The sequence below is a fragment of the Littorina saxatilis genome, linkage group LG3 (genome assembly GCF_037325665.1).
Source record: "Littorina saxatilis isolate snail1 linkage group LG3, US_GU_Lsax_2.0, whole genome shotgun sequence".
NCBI classification, from domain to species: Eukaryota; Metazoa; Mollusca; class Gastropoda; order Littorinimorpha; family Littorinidae; genus Littorina; species Littorina saxatilis.
This window is the reverse complement of record NC_090247.1, coordinates 25,003,468-25,022,462: the sequence shown is the minus strand read 5'-3', so window position 1 is coordinate 25,022,462 and position 18,995 is coordinate 25,003,468. Positions and strand designations below refer to the sequence as shown.

General features: G+C 38.2%; 1 protein-coding gene across 3 annotated transcripts in view; it reads left to right on the top strand.

The window, feature by feature from the left end:
• Positions 1 to 18,995, top strand: part of LOC138961954 (apical junction molecule ajm-1-like) — a 68,870-nt gene that overhangs the window by 29,304 nt on the left and 20,571 nt on the right. For 2 of the 3 annotated variants that reach the window (XM_070333638.1, XM_070333640.1), the window contains 9 exons: positions 635 to 703; positions 4,892 to 5,056; positions 6,478 to 7,154; positions 7,605 to 7,841; positions 8,272 to 8,446; positions 8,818 to 8,921; positions 11,070 to 11,279; positions 12,648 to 12,743; positions 14,922 to 15,242. In XM_070333638.1, coding sequence (XP_070189739.1) covers positions 635 to 703; positions 4,892 to 5,056; positions 6,478 to 7,154; positions 7,605 to 7,841; positions 8,272 to 8,446; positions 8,818 to 8,921; positions 11,070 to 11,279; positions 12,648 to 12,743; positions 14,922 to 15,242 — 2,054 coding nt within the window. The remainder of the gene's footprint in view (positions 1 to 634; positions 704 to 4,891; positions 5,057 to 6,477; positions 7,155 to 7,604; positions 7,842 to 8,271; positions 8,447 to 8,817; positions 8,922 to 11,069; positions 11,280 to 12,647; positions 12,744 to 14,921; positions 15,243 to 18,995) is intronic. The other variant, XM_070333639.1, reaches the window with a different exon arrangement.

The following is an 18,995-nucleotide window of genomic DNA, read 5'->3' as shown; positions in this document are numbered from 1 at the left end:
AGTGTCACCTATGCCGCTTACTGTGTGTGTGTGTGTATGTGTGACGAAGTGATTGAGTTTGTGTTACTGTTTGTCGATTTCTTACGTGAGCCTTGAAGGCTTCGCCTCTTGTTTTACTTAGTTTCTTTCTTTCTTTCCTTCTCCCTTTCTTTTCTTCTTTAATTCTGTCTTACTTTCTTTCTTTCTCTTTTCGTTTTCCTTCTTTATAAATCCTTCTTTACCCTAGCTTCTGTCTTTTTATGCCGTATCTCTTTCTTTAGTTCTACATTCCCTGCAACAACGGTATTTGGGTAATGAATATGTTTTTCCTTCTTTATTTCTCTCCCTGTTTCTTTCATTCCCAGTATCTTCTTTTACTTTATGGGGTCCATTATCTTCGTGTCTATATAACAACATTTATTGAGGATTGTACTTTGCGAAAAGTTTCATGCACTGAATGGAGATTTGTTTTCAGATGTTGATAGCTTGTGTGTGGAAGAAGGCATCATCAGTTTCTGAAGTTGCTTTTGCACTTTTATGTCCTGTGTATTTTTGCTGACACTGTGATTGTTGACAGTAAATGTTGGAATAGCTTAAACTTTGTTATACAGCAACTTTGATTTTGAATAACTTTTGTTGTTGTTATACACTTCAGGTGTACTGCAAGAGGACTCTGAGATGCTTCAGAACTTAGAGGATGATCAACTACGCAAGTCTGAGCATGGTATGATGCAGTTTGCAGAATGGGGTCATTGCTTGCTGACTGCAGTCTTTGATCTATGGCAGAAAACATGCTCTTTAACGATTTTTGATTTGTGAAAAAAAATATGGTGTACTTCTCCTTTTATTTGAGGTTTTGGACCTAATTTATCTTAATTTTGTTTTGAGTTTCTTTTGTAGTTCCTGCTTTTCTATGACAGCTAGTACTTTTATTGTTAACTGTGTTAGATAGTGACTAAATTAGTAAACCAGTTTTTTTGTTTCGTTTACATTTTGCTAACAGCCGATTTGATTTGCTGACAGTAAATGGTAATGGTAAATGTTTCTTTTCTTTCATTTTTACAGTTCCTTTTTTACATTTAGTCAAGTTTTGACAAAATGTTTTAACATAGAGGGGGGAATCGAGATGAGAGTCGTGGTGTGTGTGTGTGTGTGCGTGTGTGCGTGTGTGTGTGTGTCTGTGTGTGTGTGTAGAGCGATTCAGACTAAACTACTGGACCGATCTTTATGAAATTTGACATGAGAGTTCCTGGGTATGAAATCCCCGAACGTTTATTTTCATTTTTTTGATAAATGTCTTTGATGACGTCATATCCGGCTTTTCGTGAAAGTTGAGGCGGCACTGTCACGCCCTCATTTTTCAACCAAATTGGTTCAAATTTTGGTCAAGTAATCTTCGACGAAGCCCGGACTTCGGTATTGCATTTCAGCTTGGTGGCTTAAAAATTAATTAATGACTTTGGTCATTAAAAATCGGAAAATTGTAAAAAAAAAATAAAAATTTATAAAACGATCCAAATTTACGTTTATCTTATTTTCCATCATTTGCTGATTCCAAAAACATGTAAATATGTTATTTTCGGATTAAACACAAGCTCTGAAAATTAAATATATAAAAATTATTATCAAAATTAAATTGTCCAAATCAATTTAAAAACACTTTCATCTTATTCCTTGTCGGTTCCTGATTCCAAAAACATATAGATATGATATGTTTGGATTAAAAACACGCTCAGAAAGTTAAAACAAAGAGAGGTACAGAAAAGCGTGCTATCCTTCTTAGCGCAACTACTACCCCGCTCTTCTTGTCAATTTCACTGCCTTTGCCATGAGCGGTGGCCTGACGATTCTACGAGTAAAATGGCATTGCGTTCAGTTTCATTCTGTGAGTTCGACAGCTACTTGACTAAATATTGTATTTTCGCCTTACGCGACTTGTTTACATTTAGTCAAGTTTTGACTAAATGTTTTAACATAGAGGGGGGAATCGAGACGAGGGTCGTGGTGTATGTGTATGTGTGTGTGTGTGTGTGTGTGTAGAGCGATTCAGAGTAAACTACTGGACCGATCTTTATGAAATTTTTCATGAGAGTTCCTGGGTATGATATCCCCAGAAGTTTTTTTCATTTTTTCGATAAATGTCTTTGATGACGTCATATCCGGCATTTTGTAAAAGTTGAGGCGGCACTGTCACACCCTCATTTTTCAATCAAATTGATTGAAATTTTGGCCAAGCAATCTTCGACGAAGGCCGGACTTTGGTATTGCATTTCAGCTTGGAGGCTTATAAATTGATTAATGACTTTGGTCATTAAAAACCTGAAAATTGTAATTAAAATTATTTTTTTATAAAACGATCAAAAATTACGTTTATTGTATTCTTCATCATTTTCTGATTCCAAAAACATATAAATATGTTATATTCGGATTAAAAACAAGCTCTGAAAATTAAAAATATAAAAATTATGATTAAAATAAATTTTCCGAAATCGATTTAAAAACAATTTCATCTTATTCCTTGTCTGTTACTGAGGCCTGGGAACAACACTGTAGGTGTGAACAGCTCAGATCATGGGTAATTTTAACACCTTCACATTTAAATGCTTATTTTATAGCCATCCATTGAATTGAGAAGAAAACAAAGCATACTAAACTGCTAAGCATGAATCAAACAATAAGAAAATAAAAAGAACCAACAGCATCGTTTTGTATGTGTGGGTAGTAAACACGTTTTATTTACAAAACACGGCGGAAAATGGCGACAAATTTGTTGCACAGCGACAGGTCACTTTCTTCAACCAAGGCCAGTACTTTCATACATGACAAAGAAAAGCAAATATGGCCTGAATAATAAAGTTATAGTGTTCCTTTGCGTGTCTGAGTGATAAACTGTTTTAACCAACTATCTTCTGAAACGTAATTGCACTCGGCAGATTTGTCTTCCGCTCATAACTTTCGTGTCACACGGTCTTTGCGACAAACAGATAGATCGCATTCTCGCAGAAAATCATTGACAACACAGACCAGTCATTTTTAGCATTGCATTTGGGAAGGGCTACTATTATAGTGTGTTTTAAGAAAGAAAAACATTACAGTATCGGCAGAACACGACCAAATGAGTTTTCGTGTTACAGCGTTATGGGCGTGAGATTGTGTTCTCACACTGTAGCAAAATCATTGACAACACAGACAAATCAGTTTTAGCATAGACATTGGGAAAGGCTACTATTATAGTGTGTTTTAGGAAAGAAAAACATTATAGTATCAGCAGAACACGACCAAATCATGACAAATGAGTTTGCGTTTTGGGCGTTATGGGCGTTTTTTCACACTGCAGATCATATCTCAAAAACTACGGAGTGGATCTTTATGAAATTTGATATGGATATTTTTGACTGGATTTTCTCATAGAAGGTTTTTCCGTTTATTGATAGGACAGTTTGATGACGTCATATTTTACCGTTTGCCAAAAGGTCGAGGCAGCACTTTCACAGTTACAGTTTTTCATCAATTTGATCGAATTTCTTATCACACAATCTCAGATCTAGGCCGGATTATGGGATTGCATTTCAGTTTGGTCACTTAAAGTTTTGTTATTGAAATGTTTGTTCGAAATATGTCATTTTTTCAAATTTTTAAAAACTAATATTTGAAACAAAAAATTTATATTGGTGTATTCCCTATTGCGTCCTGTATCTAAAACTATATAGTTTTGTTGTTTTGTATTGATAATTATGCTTAAAAATGAAGAAAACCGATAAATAACCACTATCTTTATTTATGAAAAAAGACACTTAAAAACAACTTCTATCTATTCCTTACCATTTTCTGATTCCAAATATATATAGTTTCATGGTGTTTGACGTTGAAAATAGGCTAAAACTTAACAAACTCGGATCGTTGAATGGAAATTATACTTCCAAGCTCCGTGCAGCTGACAACATGATAAAAACACGTCATTTCAAGTGTGGAACACGCTCATGACGTGATGAATTATAAAAGGTGATGAATTATGGCTTCACCTTGCGATGTTTCATTTCAAACATGGTAACATTTTTAAAGGGTTTTTTTTCTCAGATTTCTGTTTGCCCTCTGTCTGTCTCTCTATGTCTCCGTCTGTCTGACTGATTCAATTAAATGTGTAATTACTTAGTTTTGCAAAAGTCAAACTAAGTAGGATATACCTAATTGATTCAGGTCTCTAAATTCTTATTGTAAAATTGTGAGTTTTATTCAAAACAAATTTAATTGGTGTTTTAAACTCAATAATGGGGCATGCTGTGATGAGTAGAAGAATGTGTGCTTACGAGCAGAAAAAGCCCATCAAAGTCAAGAATCGTGTTTTTCTTTTTCTATTTTCACCTTGTAGCTTCATACAGACACTAAGCAACAGTGTAGTTCCACTTCCAGTGCAATATCTTGTACTTTAATTTTGACCATCTGTGTAACACTTTATTGACCCATGATCTGAGCTGTTCACATGTGCATTATTGAATTGTCTTTGATTTGCTTTGGCACAGTGAGTTTTGTCATGGGAAAATAGCTGCTCACTGCATATTTTTGCTAACAACCTGAAACCCTGTACAGTAAACTCCCATTTTAAGATCTCAAAAAAATTGAGAAAATCAGATCTTAAATTAAAAAGGAAGGAGTCTTAAAATGGAGGTAAATTTACAGAAATTATAAACGGAGAATCTAAAAAAGCAAGGTCTTAAAAGGGGGAAAGTCTTAAACTGGGGGGTCTTAAAACGGGGGGTCTTAAAATGGGGGGGGTCTTAAACTCGGGGGGTCTTAAAACGGGGGGTCTTAAAACGGGGGGTTTAAAACGAGGGTTCCACTGTACTCTCTTACCAATAACCTGCTAGTCTTTCGCTCGTCCTCGAACGGTATGTTAATTGCCAACACACTACAGGCTCCAGGCAAGGCTCCAGAGTTGGTTCAAGGCCCGGTTCTGTGGCCACGGTCAGATCTCGCAACGTGTATCGTCCATCATCCGTCATGTCGTCGAGAGCGACCAGTCGTGCCGGCATGCTGCCAGAAGAGGAAGAAGAGGAAGTTGTTGACCAGGAAGGCTTGGGTCAGTTACCTTGGATGAGAAAGGAGAAATATGGAGAGAATAGACAAAATCCAAAACCAGATGGACTGGCAACGTTCCAAAATTCAGAATAAAAAAAATAGATAAAATAAAATAAAAAAACACAAGAATTGAAGGTAATACACAAACCTGTTTACTCTTACGATTTTGGCGTAATTTATTACGATTTTCTGCAAAAAAATACGCCATTCCGCTATACGTGTCAAGACTACGATTTTCATTAAAACAAATTAAAAAATTTTTTTTTTTTTATTAATTCACATGTTTGGCATTGGTCTTTTTCAATGGCAAAATGGGGTGAAAAAGCACAGGACTGACCAGAGATCATTTCTGTCTGATGAGACGCTGGAGAGCCTTCTAGTGGTGAAGTCTCGCCCTCACTCATTCGGCAAGCACAAGTACAGTAGAGAAGCGCTTGACACACTGAAAAAGGCCTACTACGAGCAAAAGAAAAAGAATCGGTGATGCATGTGGTTTTGATGTGATCTTCTTTGAAATTATGATGACTACAAAAACTTACTGATATGTTTTGTTTGTGAATGATGGATATATGTGCATGATTGCGTTTCGCAGACACAGTTGTCATGTGCGTTGTAATTGGCGACGAATGCTGGATGATTACTATTTTTGTGCCAGGATTACTATTTTTGGGGCTGAGCATTACTCCAAAACACTTATGGGGTAAACAGGTCTGTAATACATGTAGAACCTACCATTCTTATTTTTGATTCTGGTCAGAATCGAAGAATTCTGGAAATAACAGTCGGGTTTGTATGGCACATGATCTTTCTTAACTTTTGAAGTCAGATCATTACATTTTATTCTTTGTCTGGGATTTGTGTTGTTGTTTTGCTGTTGGTGATTATAGTATAACAATACTAATAGTTTTCCTTACAGTTATTAGTTATAGAAACATTCAGTTTATTTGATTTTTTCAGTTCAGTTTTGTTTTGCAGAATTATCAGCTAAATACTAACATTTTTCCTGACTTATGATGTTGTGGAAGAATTTAGGCCTAATTCTTCATTTACAATAACTTGTTGTTTTTCAGTGGCCATTGTTTCTCGTTAGCTATAAATCTGTAGACTGCATGTGACCAAGGTTTAAGTTTTGTTCACCAGGTAAGATGCAAACACATGTTAACTACATCTTTATTGCCAATATGAACTGAATACAAAGATTGTCTATTAAGTATTTATTTTTGTTATTATGAAGTATTTCATCTACTTGTCATAAAAAAGTTCATTGTGGGCAAATTAAGATTTTGAGTTGACCTTGCCACTGAATTTAGATGTCACTATTTTAATCAAACCGTAAAAATGTGCTTATCATCCTATTTCAAGCAAACTACTTGGACATGCAGTGATGGTTTTTATTCCATGCAATTAATTTTCAACACACAGATGAACTTATGGCAGAAGGGGCCGACCAGGGAATAGAGATTTCGCAGCAAAAGATGGATGACTATCTCCTCAACCACGTTGCCAAGCAGCTGGAAAATCAGGCAGAGTATGCCACCTCCACCTTCTCTGGCTCCGTCGACCATGCAGAGCGAGACCCCGAGACAATGGTGTCCTTGCAGGGTCCTGGAACCTCAAAGTCATCATCTTCTGTGAAATCTAGCACCGAAGCCCAGAGTGAGGTTCTTCAAGGGGCAGCTCCCGCTCCTGAGCCTAAAGCTGCAGATGCTTCTTCTGTGGTATCAGAACCCAAGATTCCTTCTGCTGCACCCACACCAGAACCTAAAGTAGCTGACGTTACACCAGCTTCTGTGGAAGCTGCTCAGCCAGAAGCAGAAACAGTCAGCAAAGAGCAGAAGGAAGAACCAGCACCAGCTGTATTAGAAGTGTCAGAACAGCTCAAAGACTCTGTTTCCAACAAGACAGAAGAAGTCGAGGACGGGAAGCCGCTCAGCGATGCAGACATGATGTCGATGGCAATGTCGGAAGCAGGTTTTGGGGTATTTCGTTCAGGTCTCTCGAGGTCGGCGTCACCTGCCCCGCCGTCTGAGGGTGGCGTCCCTGGTGCGACCTTCACACTGCCAACTGAGGATCAGGAACCTGCAGAAGCTCCTAAGCTGGTGAGTCCCTGGTGAAAGGTCATGCACCTGTTCATGTGTAAGTGGAGGTCAGGACTGACAACCTCAATGTATTCATAACTGGTCGTTTTATTCTGGCGCTGTTGAGTTTATGACATGGGTAGGTAACAGTGATGCATATTTTATCATAGGGATTATTTTGTGAAAGGGGGGGGGGGGGGGGGTTATAGCAGGTTTGATGATGTCAAATACTGAGAATGAATTGCACACATCTGTGATTTCTGTGTAATTCGACTGTCTACGTGTGTGTGTGTGTGTTTCACTGACAACTTCAATGGGTCCGTGCTAATCCTGCCTGTCTTTATGGGAGTTTGCTTGTGACTACACATTTAAGGCATTGTTCTTTTTGTTGTTTTTCTTTCAGGTTGATGTGACCAAAAAAGTATGTTCTTTGAATATGAGCCTTTTGTGCATATTTATCTTAAATTGCAGGTAACACCCAAAACAGTGCTGGAGAAGGTTGGAGACGTGAAGAAAATGGATGTCAAAGCACCCCAACCTCCTGCCAAGAAGCCCCCAGTGACCCCGCGACAGAGGTCACCAGCGAAGGGAGGCAAGGCAGAGAAGAAAGAGGTGGGCAAGAAGACTATCGTCAAAGCCTTGGACATCACCTCTGTTCAGCCAGATCCAGTCAAGGATGCTGCTCCTGCTGCTGAATCAACAACAAAGGTAAGAAAGATTTGCAGCAGAGAGCTTGTCCCAGAAGATGTGTGTGTCTGTGTATGTGTGTGTTTTTTGTGAGTGTCACAGTACCTGAAGTTATCCTTCGCCGTGTGAGCTCTGTTGGAAACCTTTTTTTTTGTTCTTTACAATTTGCCACAGAAGAAGCATGTGTGTGTCTGTGCATGTGTGTCTGTGTATGTGTAAGTTTGTGTGTGTGTCACAGTACCTGTAGTTATCCTTCACTGTGTGAGCTCTGTTGGACAACTTTTTCTTGTTCTTTACAATTTGCCAAAGAAGATGTGTGTGTCTGTGCATGTGTATGTGTGAGTTTGTGTGTGTGTCCCAGTACCTGAAGTTAATATCCTTTGCTATGTGAGCTCGGTTGGACAACTGTTTTTTTGTTCTTTACAATTTGTGGTATGTTTTTCTTGCACAGGCCAAGGAAATCCCGAAGGAGAAGAAGAAGGAATCCTACCGGCCACCTCCCCCGCCCGCTCGCTCCAAAACGCCAGCAGAGAAACAGGACCTTCACATCCCAGAACACATGCGTGAGGCCATGGCTCGTAGCTCTACCGCAGCACACAATGAGCTGGAGAATGAGCTCATGAAAAGTGAGTGTTCAACACAACTTCTTCTTCTTCAGCGTTCCAGAAATTCTGGTGACGTGTGAGTTCGTTTGCCCATTTGGGTTCCCCACACTATACTCTGAGAGCATAGTCAGCTTCACTCCGCTTTCGTTGGGTAGGCATGCTGGGTATTTTCGTGTTTCTATAACCCACCGAACTCTGACATGGATTACAGGATCTTTTCCGTGCACATTTGGTCTTGTGCTTGCGTGTACACACGAAGGGGGTTAAGCAAGCAGATCAAGGCAGGGATGGAGGAGAGAATTAAGGGCAATGGAAAATGCCTAAGTTTCCATGACCGTCTCCATTCATTTTAAACAAATTTGCTTGACATTTTATTATTGTTGTGTTAACAGTGCACAAAGCAATGGACGACACTTTGGGAGTATCATCAATGCTGACAGAGGACGCCGAAGGTCTGACAGAAGAGGAGCTCGAACAAGCTCAGCAAGCTCTCAAGGTATGTGTGTTGAACGGGAAAACCCATCTTAGTTTATTTTAGGAGGGAAAAATTAATATTGTGCATACAGACATGAGACGCACGTATGCGCACGTAATTTTGAATAATGTATGAATTGAAAGATTGTCAGAAGCATCTTTGTAAAAGTCATTCTCTTTCCAAATAAGCATTTGAGTGTCTCTGTGTTTCATTCCAAACTTTGTAGCATGATGTTTATGAAGCTTAATTTTGTGGTTTGAAGAGAAGAAAGGGATGATAGATATTGCTCTTGCTCAATAAACCTTGTGTCAGTTTACTTACAATTAACTCAATGTTTACTGATTAGGTTCAATGTATGTCTATGTATTGTAAACTCTTCTTGATATAACTTAGGCTTTCAGTTTACTAATCAGATACATTTATGTGCCTTCAACTGGTGTTGGTGAAAGAATATTGGTATAAAAAAAAACACAAGCATTTGACACATACACAAAAAAAACTTTAGGAAAGAAGTAAAAGATGAAAAACAAAAATCACCACAAAACTCCAAGCAGACAAGATAAAAATGGATCCAACTGGAAATAATTAACAGCAGTTAAATTTGAACCTCATCTCTCATAATATAAAAGCCATTCAAATACTCCTATTTAATGCAGCGCAAATCTAAGAAGACAAAGAAAAAGAAGAAGGTAAGAACAGGCATGCGATTAAGTTTAACAGCTTCATGCAAAGTCAAGAAGCATTGTTTTGTGCTTAAGTTTTCACATTTTTGTGGTTTTAAGCAGGAAGGCCCGAAGAAAATGTGGGGTTCATTTTGTCTTGAAATGTTTCCTTGTGTTGCTGAATTCTGTCTTGATTTTTGTTGTGTTCACTGTGTGTTGCATGTGTAGTTAGGATTGCCATTGATAGCTAGTGTGCTTATGTAAATTCTAACATCTTCTCTGACCGCAACACGGTGGCCTAGTGGTAAGGCGTCCGCCCAGTGAGCGGGAGGTCGTGGGTTCGAACCCCGGCCGGGTCATACCTAAGACTTTAAAATTGGCAATCTAGTGGCTGTTCCGCCTGGCGTCTGGTATTATGGGGTTAGTGCTAGGACTCATGGTTGGTCCGGTGTCAGAATAATGTGACTGGGTGAGACATGAAGCCTGTGCTGCGACTTCTGTCTTGTGTGTGGCGCACGTTAAATGTCAAAGCAGCACCGCCCTGATATGGCCCTTCGTGGTCGGCTGGGCGTTAAGCAAACAAAAACCAAAAACAAAAAAACATCTTCTCTGTCAATCAATATTTAGGGAAATATGTAGTACATGCATGTACAATTGTAACTGTGTTTTAACTCTCATTCACCCACTTCCCCATCCCCTTCCCAAACCTTAGTATCCCAGCTTGAACAGTAAGAAGTTGTATGGTCTCAGTAATGTCAGTCTAGTACGTACCAATAATAGTGACATTTTGATTGCAAAGCAGCTCAGCTTAAACTTTGTTTTGTTGTACATGAAATTTATATCTGCTATTGTGTTCATGTACTCTGTTTGTTTGTCTTTTGTGGAGTAATGTGACTGATTGAAGTTTAAGTCTTTAATTGTTTTCCATCGCACACTGGCATGCAGAATTATGTGATCACCAGCTGGTAATACTGTGTTGGTGTACATTGTGTGTGTTTGCTTGTATGTATCTGTGTGTGTGTGTGTGTATCTGTCTGTCTGTCTGTCTGTCTGTCTCTCTATCTGTGTATCTTCATGCATCATTGTCAGTCTGTGCCTGTGTGTGCACGGGTGCATGCATGCCTGTTTAAGATGATGCATGTTTGGTTGTGGGCTTTTTTTCTTTGCTTTTTTTACATGTATCAATTGTATGTCCTAATTGGTGTGACAAAGCCTTAGACATGAAACCTAGCTAGGATTTTGAATCTGACATGAAAAACTTTGTTTGTTTGTTGGTCTGTACCTTCTTGCTACATTTATAATGCAAATTCAGTGTACATGAGGGCTATTATAAGTAATGAATAATTAACTTACCATTAACATTTAGTAGCTTTCAGCAGCAGTGCATATGCATATCTTTGACACAAGACATTGACTGCATGGCAAGAGAATGTTTGAGGCATATATTTATCCAAAACATGCATGTCATTACTCTTGTAAAACGACTTATCTGCTTATCATTTACCAGGAGAGACTAGAAGAAGCCCAGAGAAGGATGCAAGAAGCTGTTTTACCTGGTGCCGAGAATGCCAGAGAGAAACGACCGTCTGTATCGTCCCCAAGGAAAGCGGAAGGAAAAGGCAAAAAGAGCAAGAAAGCGCGTGTGGTTGTTCCCAAGGAGGAAGAAGACAAGGCAAAGAAAGAGGAAGCAAAGGAACAACGCCGTCTGGAGAGACTGGTAATTTAGAGTTTGATACGCCATACGCTGATTTAGGGGGATGCATGCTTGGTAGTTTTGTGTTTCTATAAACCACCGAACTCTGACATAAATTACAGGATCTTTTCCGTGCACACTTGGTCTTGTGCTTGCATGTACACTCAAAGTAGGATAAGGCACTAGCAAGTCTACACATCAGGCAATCCAAATTTCCGTGATTTCGTCGATTTTTACAAAAGCAAAATATTTTTTTTATTTCTTTTTAATTTACACACAAATAATGATAGTTTAACCCAGATGAGAGGGAAAAAATAGTGTTTTTCTTCACATGCACAATTTATCTTTCACCAGAGGGAGTTAAATTCGTATTTACAAAGCCAAAATGCTTCAGCTTCTGGTCCTACGCGGCAACCAGTGGACCCCTGACGTTTCCTTGAAACTCATTAATTCTTCCTTGAATGGATTGCCTGACACATACGTTGACCTGGGAGATCAGAAAATCTCCAACCTTAACCCACCAGGCGCGGCCGGGATTCAAACGCTTAACCTTCGGCATGGGAGGCTGGCATGTTATCCACTGGGCTATTGCGCATGCCAGAAAAAGGTCTGCAGACTGCAATGATTTTCTGTGTGTCTGTAGCTCAGTGGGTAGCACATTGGCTTTAAAATGAGTTAGTCGCTATTGGCTAAGGTTTGTTCAGGGATTTATTTCCCGGAGTCGGTCTTTGAACACCCCGTATGCCCATGACATAGATCCGAAGCTCATGTCAAAAGTCTCAGTGCTTGGAAAACATGGACGATCATGCAGGAAAAAGAATAAATGGATAGCACCATACTGCATGATAACTAACTTTCTCTAGGGAGGAAGCAACCCAGATTTCCATGAGGGAAACATCACAGGACAATGAAATTACAATATGCTACCTCACCTTATGCACTTGCAAGCCGTTACGTTTGTAAAGCAGACTTTTACAGGCTTTTCATTTAAGTTGAAACCCACCCACCTGATTTGACGGCCTTTGGTTCAACAGGTGACTAGGGCACAGTTGCTACATAAACATTACAAACTTCTTCTTTTTTTATTGTAGCACCTTGTGGTAAATCTTCTATACATGACGAACAAATCGCGAGTTTGGCACCATGCTACATTTACATGAACACATAAGAGGCTTTTTTTCCATAGCACCTTTGTGGCATTGTACGTGCTGTTCTAAACGAACAAATCACGCGTTTGGCACCTTTAATTGTTACACTTACATGAAAACGTTTGGCACCTTTAATTGTTACACTTACATGAAAACATTAGAGGCTTTTTGTCTATATTAGCACCTTTGTGGCATTCTGCTGTTCTAAACGAACGAATCACTGTGTTGATTTATTTCTACACAGAAACGCCTCGAGGAGGCTCAAGCTCTACAAGCACTGATCACTCAGAAGGAAGGAGAGCGGAAGACGAAGGAAGCAGATGCTGTACGCAAAGCACAGGTGAGGATTTGGGGGAGTGGGGAGTACAGTGGAACCCCCTTTTAAGACCACCTTTTTAAGACCCTTGTTTCTCTGTTCATAACCTCTGTAAGATTATCCCCATGTTAAGACTCCCACCTTTTTAAGACGTGATTTTCTCAGATTTGTTGAGGTCTTAAAAGGGGGGTTCCACTGTAGTTTGGAAAGGGGATGGGGAAGTGTGGCAGGGGATCTAGATGAGGGTTAATGTCTGTGGTGAGTGGAAGGGGGAAAGGATGATGAATGTTTGGTGCCAACTGGCAATTATCACTTAATTTTTTTCTTTTTCTTTTTCTTTTCAAAATGAATAGGTTCTGCTGTTGCAACTTGCATTTTTTTTCATTCAATTTATTTATTTATTTAAAGCAGGAAGATGGAGTGAGAGAGACAGAAAAACTAAGAAATAGTTGTTGGGTGCTTTAAATGTATGCATAGAGAATGAAATAAAAAGTAGTGCTTTAATTTTCCATTGTTTGTTCAATCTTTAGGATAACGAGGAAGAAAACAATGGCCTTTGCCTAATTGCTTCTTTTAGTTTTGAGTTATCTTATCTTTGATGATGATATTGATGTGATATTACACAGCCTCAAAAGGGGAAGAAGGAGGTAAGAAGATTCAAAACAAAACACATATCACTTAGTTATGAAAATGCTTTTTTTTGGCATGTTTTCATTGTACTTTAAGTTTGCAAGCTGCTTGGATGATTTATGTGTTCAGCCATGAATTATTTCTGCCAAACGGTGGAAATCTGGCAGGATTTAATTTAAAGCTTCAGAGATGATTCTAAGGATCCCAAGTTTGCACGCTTTTGTATCTTGTTTTTTAAAAGAATTTTCAACAAAAAAAGTTTTTGGGTGTTGGGGAAAACTTGCTTTGAGGCTTTGAATGAGGTACAGTGGAAAACATCTGAGAAAATCGGGTCTTTAAGGAAGGAGGGAATCTTGAAATGGAGGTTAATTTACAGATCTCAGACTATCGAGAAAATCTAAAAAAGTAAGGTCTTAGAATGGAGGAAGTCTTAAATTAGGGGGTCTTAAAAGGGGGGCTCCACTGTATATCTGTCCAATTTGCACTGGGTATGTTTACAGCTATCATTTTAGGACCAACACATTTCACCCTGTATCTTGTTGTTTCTTGTCAGCTTATGACCCTTTTCAGTTGCACCATATGAATGCTCATCAATGTACATGCATGCCGCAAGAAATTCAGAAAAATCCAAGTTTTGATAGATAGCATTTGGTTGCATTTGTTAGTACCGCATTACCCCTTTCTGATATGTCTTTCTTTTCACAGCAACTACATGCACACACTTTCTCATTGATGTGTTACTGTGTTATCTATCATTTTTCGTGCATGGGGTGTCAGAGTGTTACGTCATCATATCATTGAAAGTCTTTGTGACTCACACAATGTAGCAAGATTCTTTGTGAAGTATATTAATCTGTAAAGTTTCAGTTAAATCTTGGCATGATGTATGTTTGATGTCATATTGCATTTTTGAGTTCAGCTTGTCCTTGTGACCATAAGTAGTGGAGCTTAACTGTGATCAATGTTAGCTAGGGCGGAGTTTGGGCATGAGAAAAAGACAGACAATTGCTATTTTTGATATGATTGGATTTTAGAATGAACTTGGCATCAGTGATCCTGGCGCAGATAGCTGGTTATTATAAAACATGAACTAAAATTGTAGTATTAGCCAAAAGTTTCTGAATTCCATGTTCATTGCAGATCAGAGTTATGCATCTAAATTTTTCCACCATTTATCTCCGATCAATCCACCCTGAAAATAATAGCCAACATTGAGTCACATTTAAAAGATGAAGTTTAAAGCGATAGTACAACACTTTAAATATACCATCAGTTTAGTTACTCTTTACATGGCAGGATCAGCTAGCCTCTTAACTTCTAATCTGGCTTGGATACTTTTATTTATGCAGGTCGACGTGTTTGTCTAAGCTAACTAGCCATGCAGTGGCCCTTTATTGCTTAATTAACATATGTGACTTCTCCCACACACAACAGTTTGGTCGTTGGACAAAAATCCATTAAATCAGAAAGTCTGCCTATGAAAATCAAAACTAAGCCAGTGAAGATCGAGATAGCAATTGCAATAATCTTTCAAACTGCGATTTACCTTATTCTTTGTGCTTATTGATTTAGGAACTGGAAGAGCAGGTGGAAATATTGCGAGAAGAGGAAGAGTCCATTATGCTAGCCGAGGAAGATGCTCGCGAGCAACTTGCAGCACTCAGGAAAACCCAGCGCGAAGAACGAGAGATCCGACGCAAGGTGGATCTTGAGAAAAAGAAGCAGCAAGCGCAACAGAGGAGAGACAAAGAACGGCAGATGATGGAGGCAGCCCAGAAGAAAGAACAGGAAATGTTGGATAGAATCGCGGATTCGGAAATGCGACGCAGGATGCGGGAGGAGGAGGATAGACGGAGAGATGAGGAGGAGAGACTGGCGCAGGAAAGATATGAGGTGAGATTCAGGATGTGTCGATCTGTCTCTTTGTCTGTCACTGATCTGCCTCCATGTGTTTGAGTCTTAAATGGTTATGGTGTGTCTGTCCAGAGGAACGAAGTCCGAGAGACTTTTTTTTTCCACATGTATGCAAAATTTATTGTATATTCTTAAATTTGATTTTGTTTTAAATCTGTCAAACAAAAAGAGAGAAAAAAGGGGAAAAAGTCAAAATGACCTCAACTCATTTGTTCATGTACGAACTAGACTACTTCTGCAAGTGATAAAGCTATTTGTGCTTCCAAGTACTATACATTTCACGTCATGTTTTTAAATACAGGTTAATATGATTACAGGGGCTTTTAGTGAGAATCTGAGAAGCCTTCAAACTTTTATGCAATTATTTGTTTAAGGGTGTATATAACTGTATTCATTTATTCATTGGAATATTGCTGCAATGAATAAATCAAAAGTAGAAAAAAGGAATGCTAACCAAGAGAATTCTAGAGCCAAATATGATCATCTAGTGGATGATGTCATTGCCTTAATGACATCATTGGTTCCGGAAAGTATGACATCACTCTCAATGTCTGCCTCCTGTAGGTAATTCTCCATCTTTTGTTTCTGACTGTGCTGTTTTTTTAGTTTCATTATGTCTGAAGCTCCAATAATCAACATCGTAAGTACATGCATGTAAATCAGTTATCAAGAAGAGTGTCTCTTAGCCTTTCCCCCTATTTGGGTAAAACCTGTTACAAGCTATTTCTCTTATTTGGAGAACTGTTTGAAAAGTTGGTGATGTTTTCCTGGCCATTGTATTTTGGAATGTGTTGTTGAATGTTTGCATGTTGCGCATGTCTGTCTGCTTGTCTGTATGTCTGTCTACATGTCTGTCTGTCTATGTCTGTGTCACTCTCATGTATGCCTGTCAAGGATTGATGCATCTTTTCTCATTTCAAAACTACTTCCAAGGCTGAGCAAAGGCTGAAAGAGGTATTGTGTTCTCAACAATCAGGAGCATGAATAGGCTGTCATGCATTTTTGCTGGAGTAGTTTGGAAGTCACCATGAATGATGTGTGAATTCACTTACAATTTAGAAGATATATCTCTTCTTTTTTTTGTCATGAAATGGAGAAGAAAAAAAATGTATATATGCATGACTGAATGATCGACAAATTTGTGAAACACATGTAGTGTGTTAAAATGTAATAATTTTGCACATGCATGCAAACCTGGTGTTTGTTTAGCACAACATTAGCAGTTACTTAGAAAGCGTAATTAATCACATGACACTGATTAAAGCTATATTTTAGCATGACCAAAAAAACCACCCGAGTGAAAAATCTAGTTTTAGAAATTACGTCTGCATGTAAAACTATAGTGTTCATTTGACATGAAGTTACGACTTTTTTGTGGAATTGAGTAAAGTTATCAGAGCAAGCCTGAATGACACCTATAAAACATACATGTAGTTTTAGTCTTTTTCACAGCAACAGGATTTACCTATCAAATAACCTTGAAATTAAGCCATCTATGCATGACTGGATGAAGCCATATATACACACTTTCGCCACGTTGTTGAGCAAAATATATAGTTCCAAGTTTTAACTGTGTCATCACCTTTACACAAATCAGTCAAAGTGAGCACGTCTAGACTAAGACCTCTGCTTAGTGGGTTTTGTTTTACAAATCAGAAGTTACACTTAAAACACCGACAAACAGCATAGTTTGGTGGAAGCGTATGTTCTGTTTTGTCTGTGGCCCCGAGTTAGACCTTTTGGTTGTATCAGAGACCAAAATTCATGAGAGAGAAAAACTCAGATCACAATCGTGCATCAATTCACACGTGCACTACAATTCCCATCCCACCTTTGTGTGCATTCACTGACACCTTCATATACATTTTAAGGCCCCTGATACATGGTCACATGCAGGACATAGGTTTACTGTGGGTTCCTGCATGATTGCATCGCAATTACAAAGAATATTGGCAGGCAGTATTTTGTGTGTGTAATTGTTTATGGTCGTGGACCAGATGCAGCTCCTAATTTGATCTCAGAATGCAATCCATGCTGTTTATCATCTACATAGTTGTTTGCACATTGCATTATTAATATTATTATTTAATATAATTATATATTGGTTAGTCACAAATCGGGATGCCTTGTGTACAGTTCATTTAGATTGTAATCATCTTTCCCGTACATTTTGCAAATTAGGAAATGTGTCTTATTGTCTTACTATTTGTCTGTGCACTAAGCATTATATGACTGCTATATGACTGTCTATAATTGCCTGTCTGTGTCTGTTGAAAGCAATTAAGTAAAAGATAAATGGAAAGAATGTTTTTAATCAGAAAGTTTGAATTTGGTCATGCAGTATTTGAGTCACAACCTGCACAGAACTTCAGCCTCATTCATTGCATCAAAATTATAAGTCAGTGTTTTCTGCATGATCTTCGTTGAAATTAAACAGGTTTATGCAGTTTAATCTTGATTTTTGTATTGATTGTCAATGTCAGCAACTATTTTATTTAATTTGGTACAACTACATGTCTGCCCCAGCTTGAAATTTGAGACTTAACTTGAATTCTGAAGCGTTTTTTGTCTCACTGCTAAACTTTTACATTCTTGTTTCCTGTGGCGACTTAAGTAATAGTCCTGAATAAAACGTTTATGACATTAGACTGAACCTATAGTTGATTGGTTGAGTGCATGCGGACTTACTATCAGATTAATTAATTGACTTCTCACTGACTGACTGACTGACTGACTGGAGGGTTGATAATTAGCTGATTCAGTAACTCTAAGAGCATATGAGAAATGCAAGGACGTACTAATTGCATCTTGTCTTGTTCTATTGCTACCAACTCGAAAGGATGAGAGAAAGCGTAAGGAGGTAACAATTTCACAAATGAAAAGCATGCATGAGCAGGCTTTGTGTGGCAGCAAACGATCACATGAGGACAAAATATTCACTCAGTTTAGTTGATGTCACTTTTATATTAAAAAATCAGGTCAGATTGCAAAAGCATACTTCAGCGCTGAAGTTTTAAAATGACATGTTATTCACACATGCATGATGTTTAGCTATATACTAATATAGTGTTTAAGTTTTCCAGAATGTTCGGAGGATGTATGATATACTGAAAACACCTAAAAGACTTTGGGACTGATAAATCTTCTTGATTCCTCAGTAAACATGCATCTTTAAATGTCACTTAATTGCATGTTTAAATCACTAAAGCACATCTGAAGTATGATGTTTAATGAAAATTGTGAGTAGGATGTATCATCTGTAACGCTGCTGTGTACTTTTGAAACATTTGGGTCCAAATTTTTTGGGGATGTACAGTGTATGCTCACTGGTGAATTTTGAAGGCATCATGGGTGTTGTTTCCAGTATAATTTAACACTGAAACAACACATTAATGTTTGCCTAACTGTCTGTGAGTATATCTCACAGTATTTGCATAATTAAGACTAGATTTGTAGTTGCATATGTGCACAGAGTGAAAATATGGTATTTAGAACAATGTCAGTTTGGACTCCAGAAAGTGTATCCAATGTTTGTACATCAATGAAAACATTTGCACCAATCTTACAGGATTTTATTTTTCACCTTCAATTTTGAGTTCCATAATGTCAAACAAAGAGGATGTGAAACTACGTTTCTGTGTGGTGTTGATGATGTTAAGTATAATAGTTATCAGGGATTGGAATTTGATATTTGTATTACATGTATGTGGTTTTAAATGATTCACATTAATT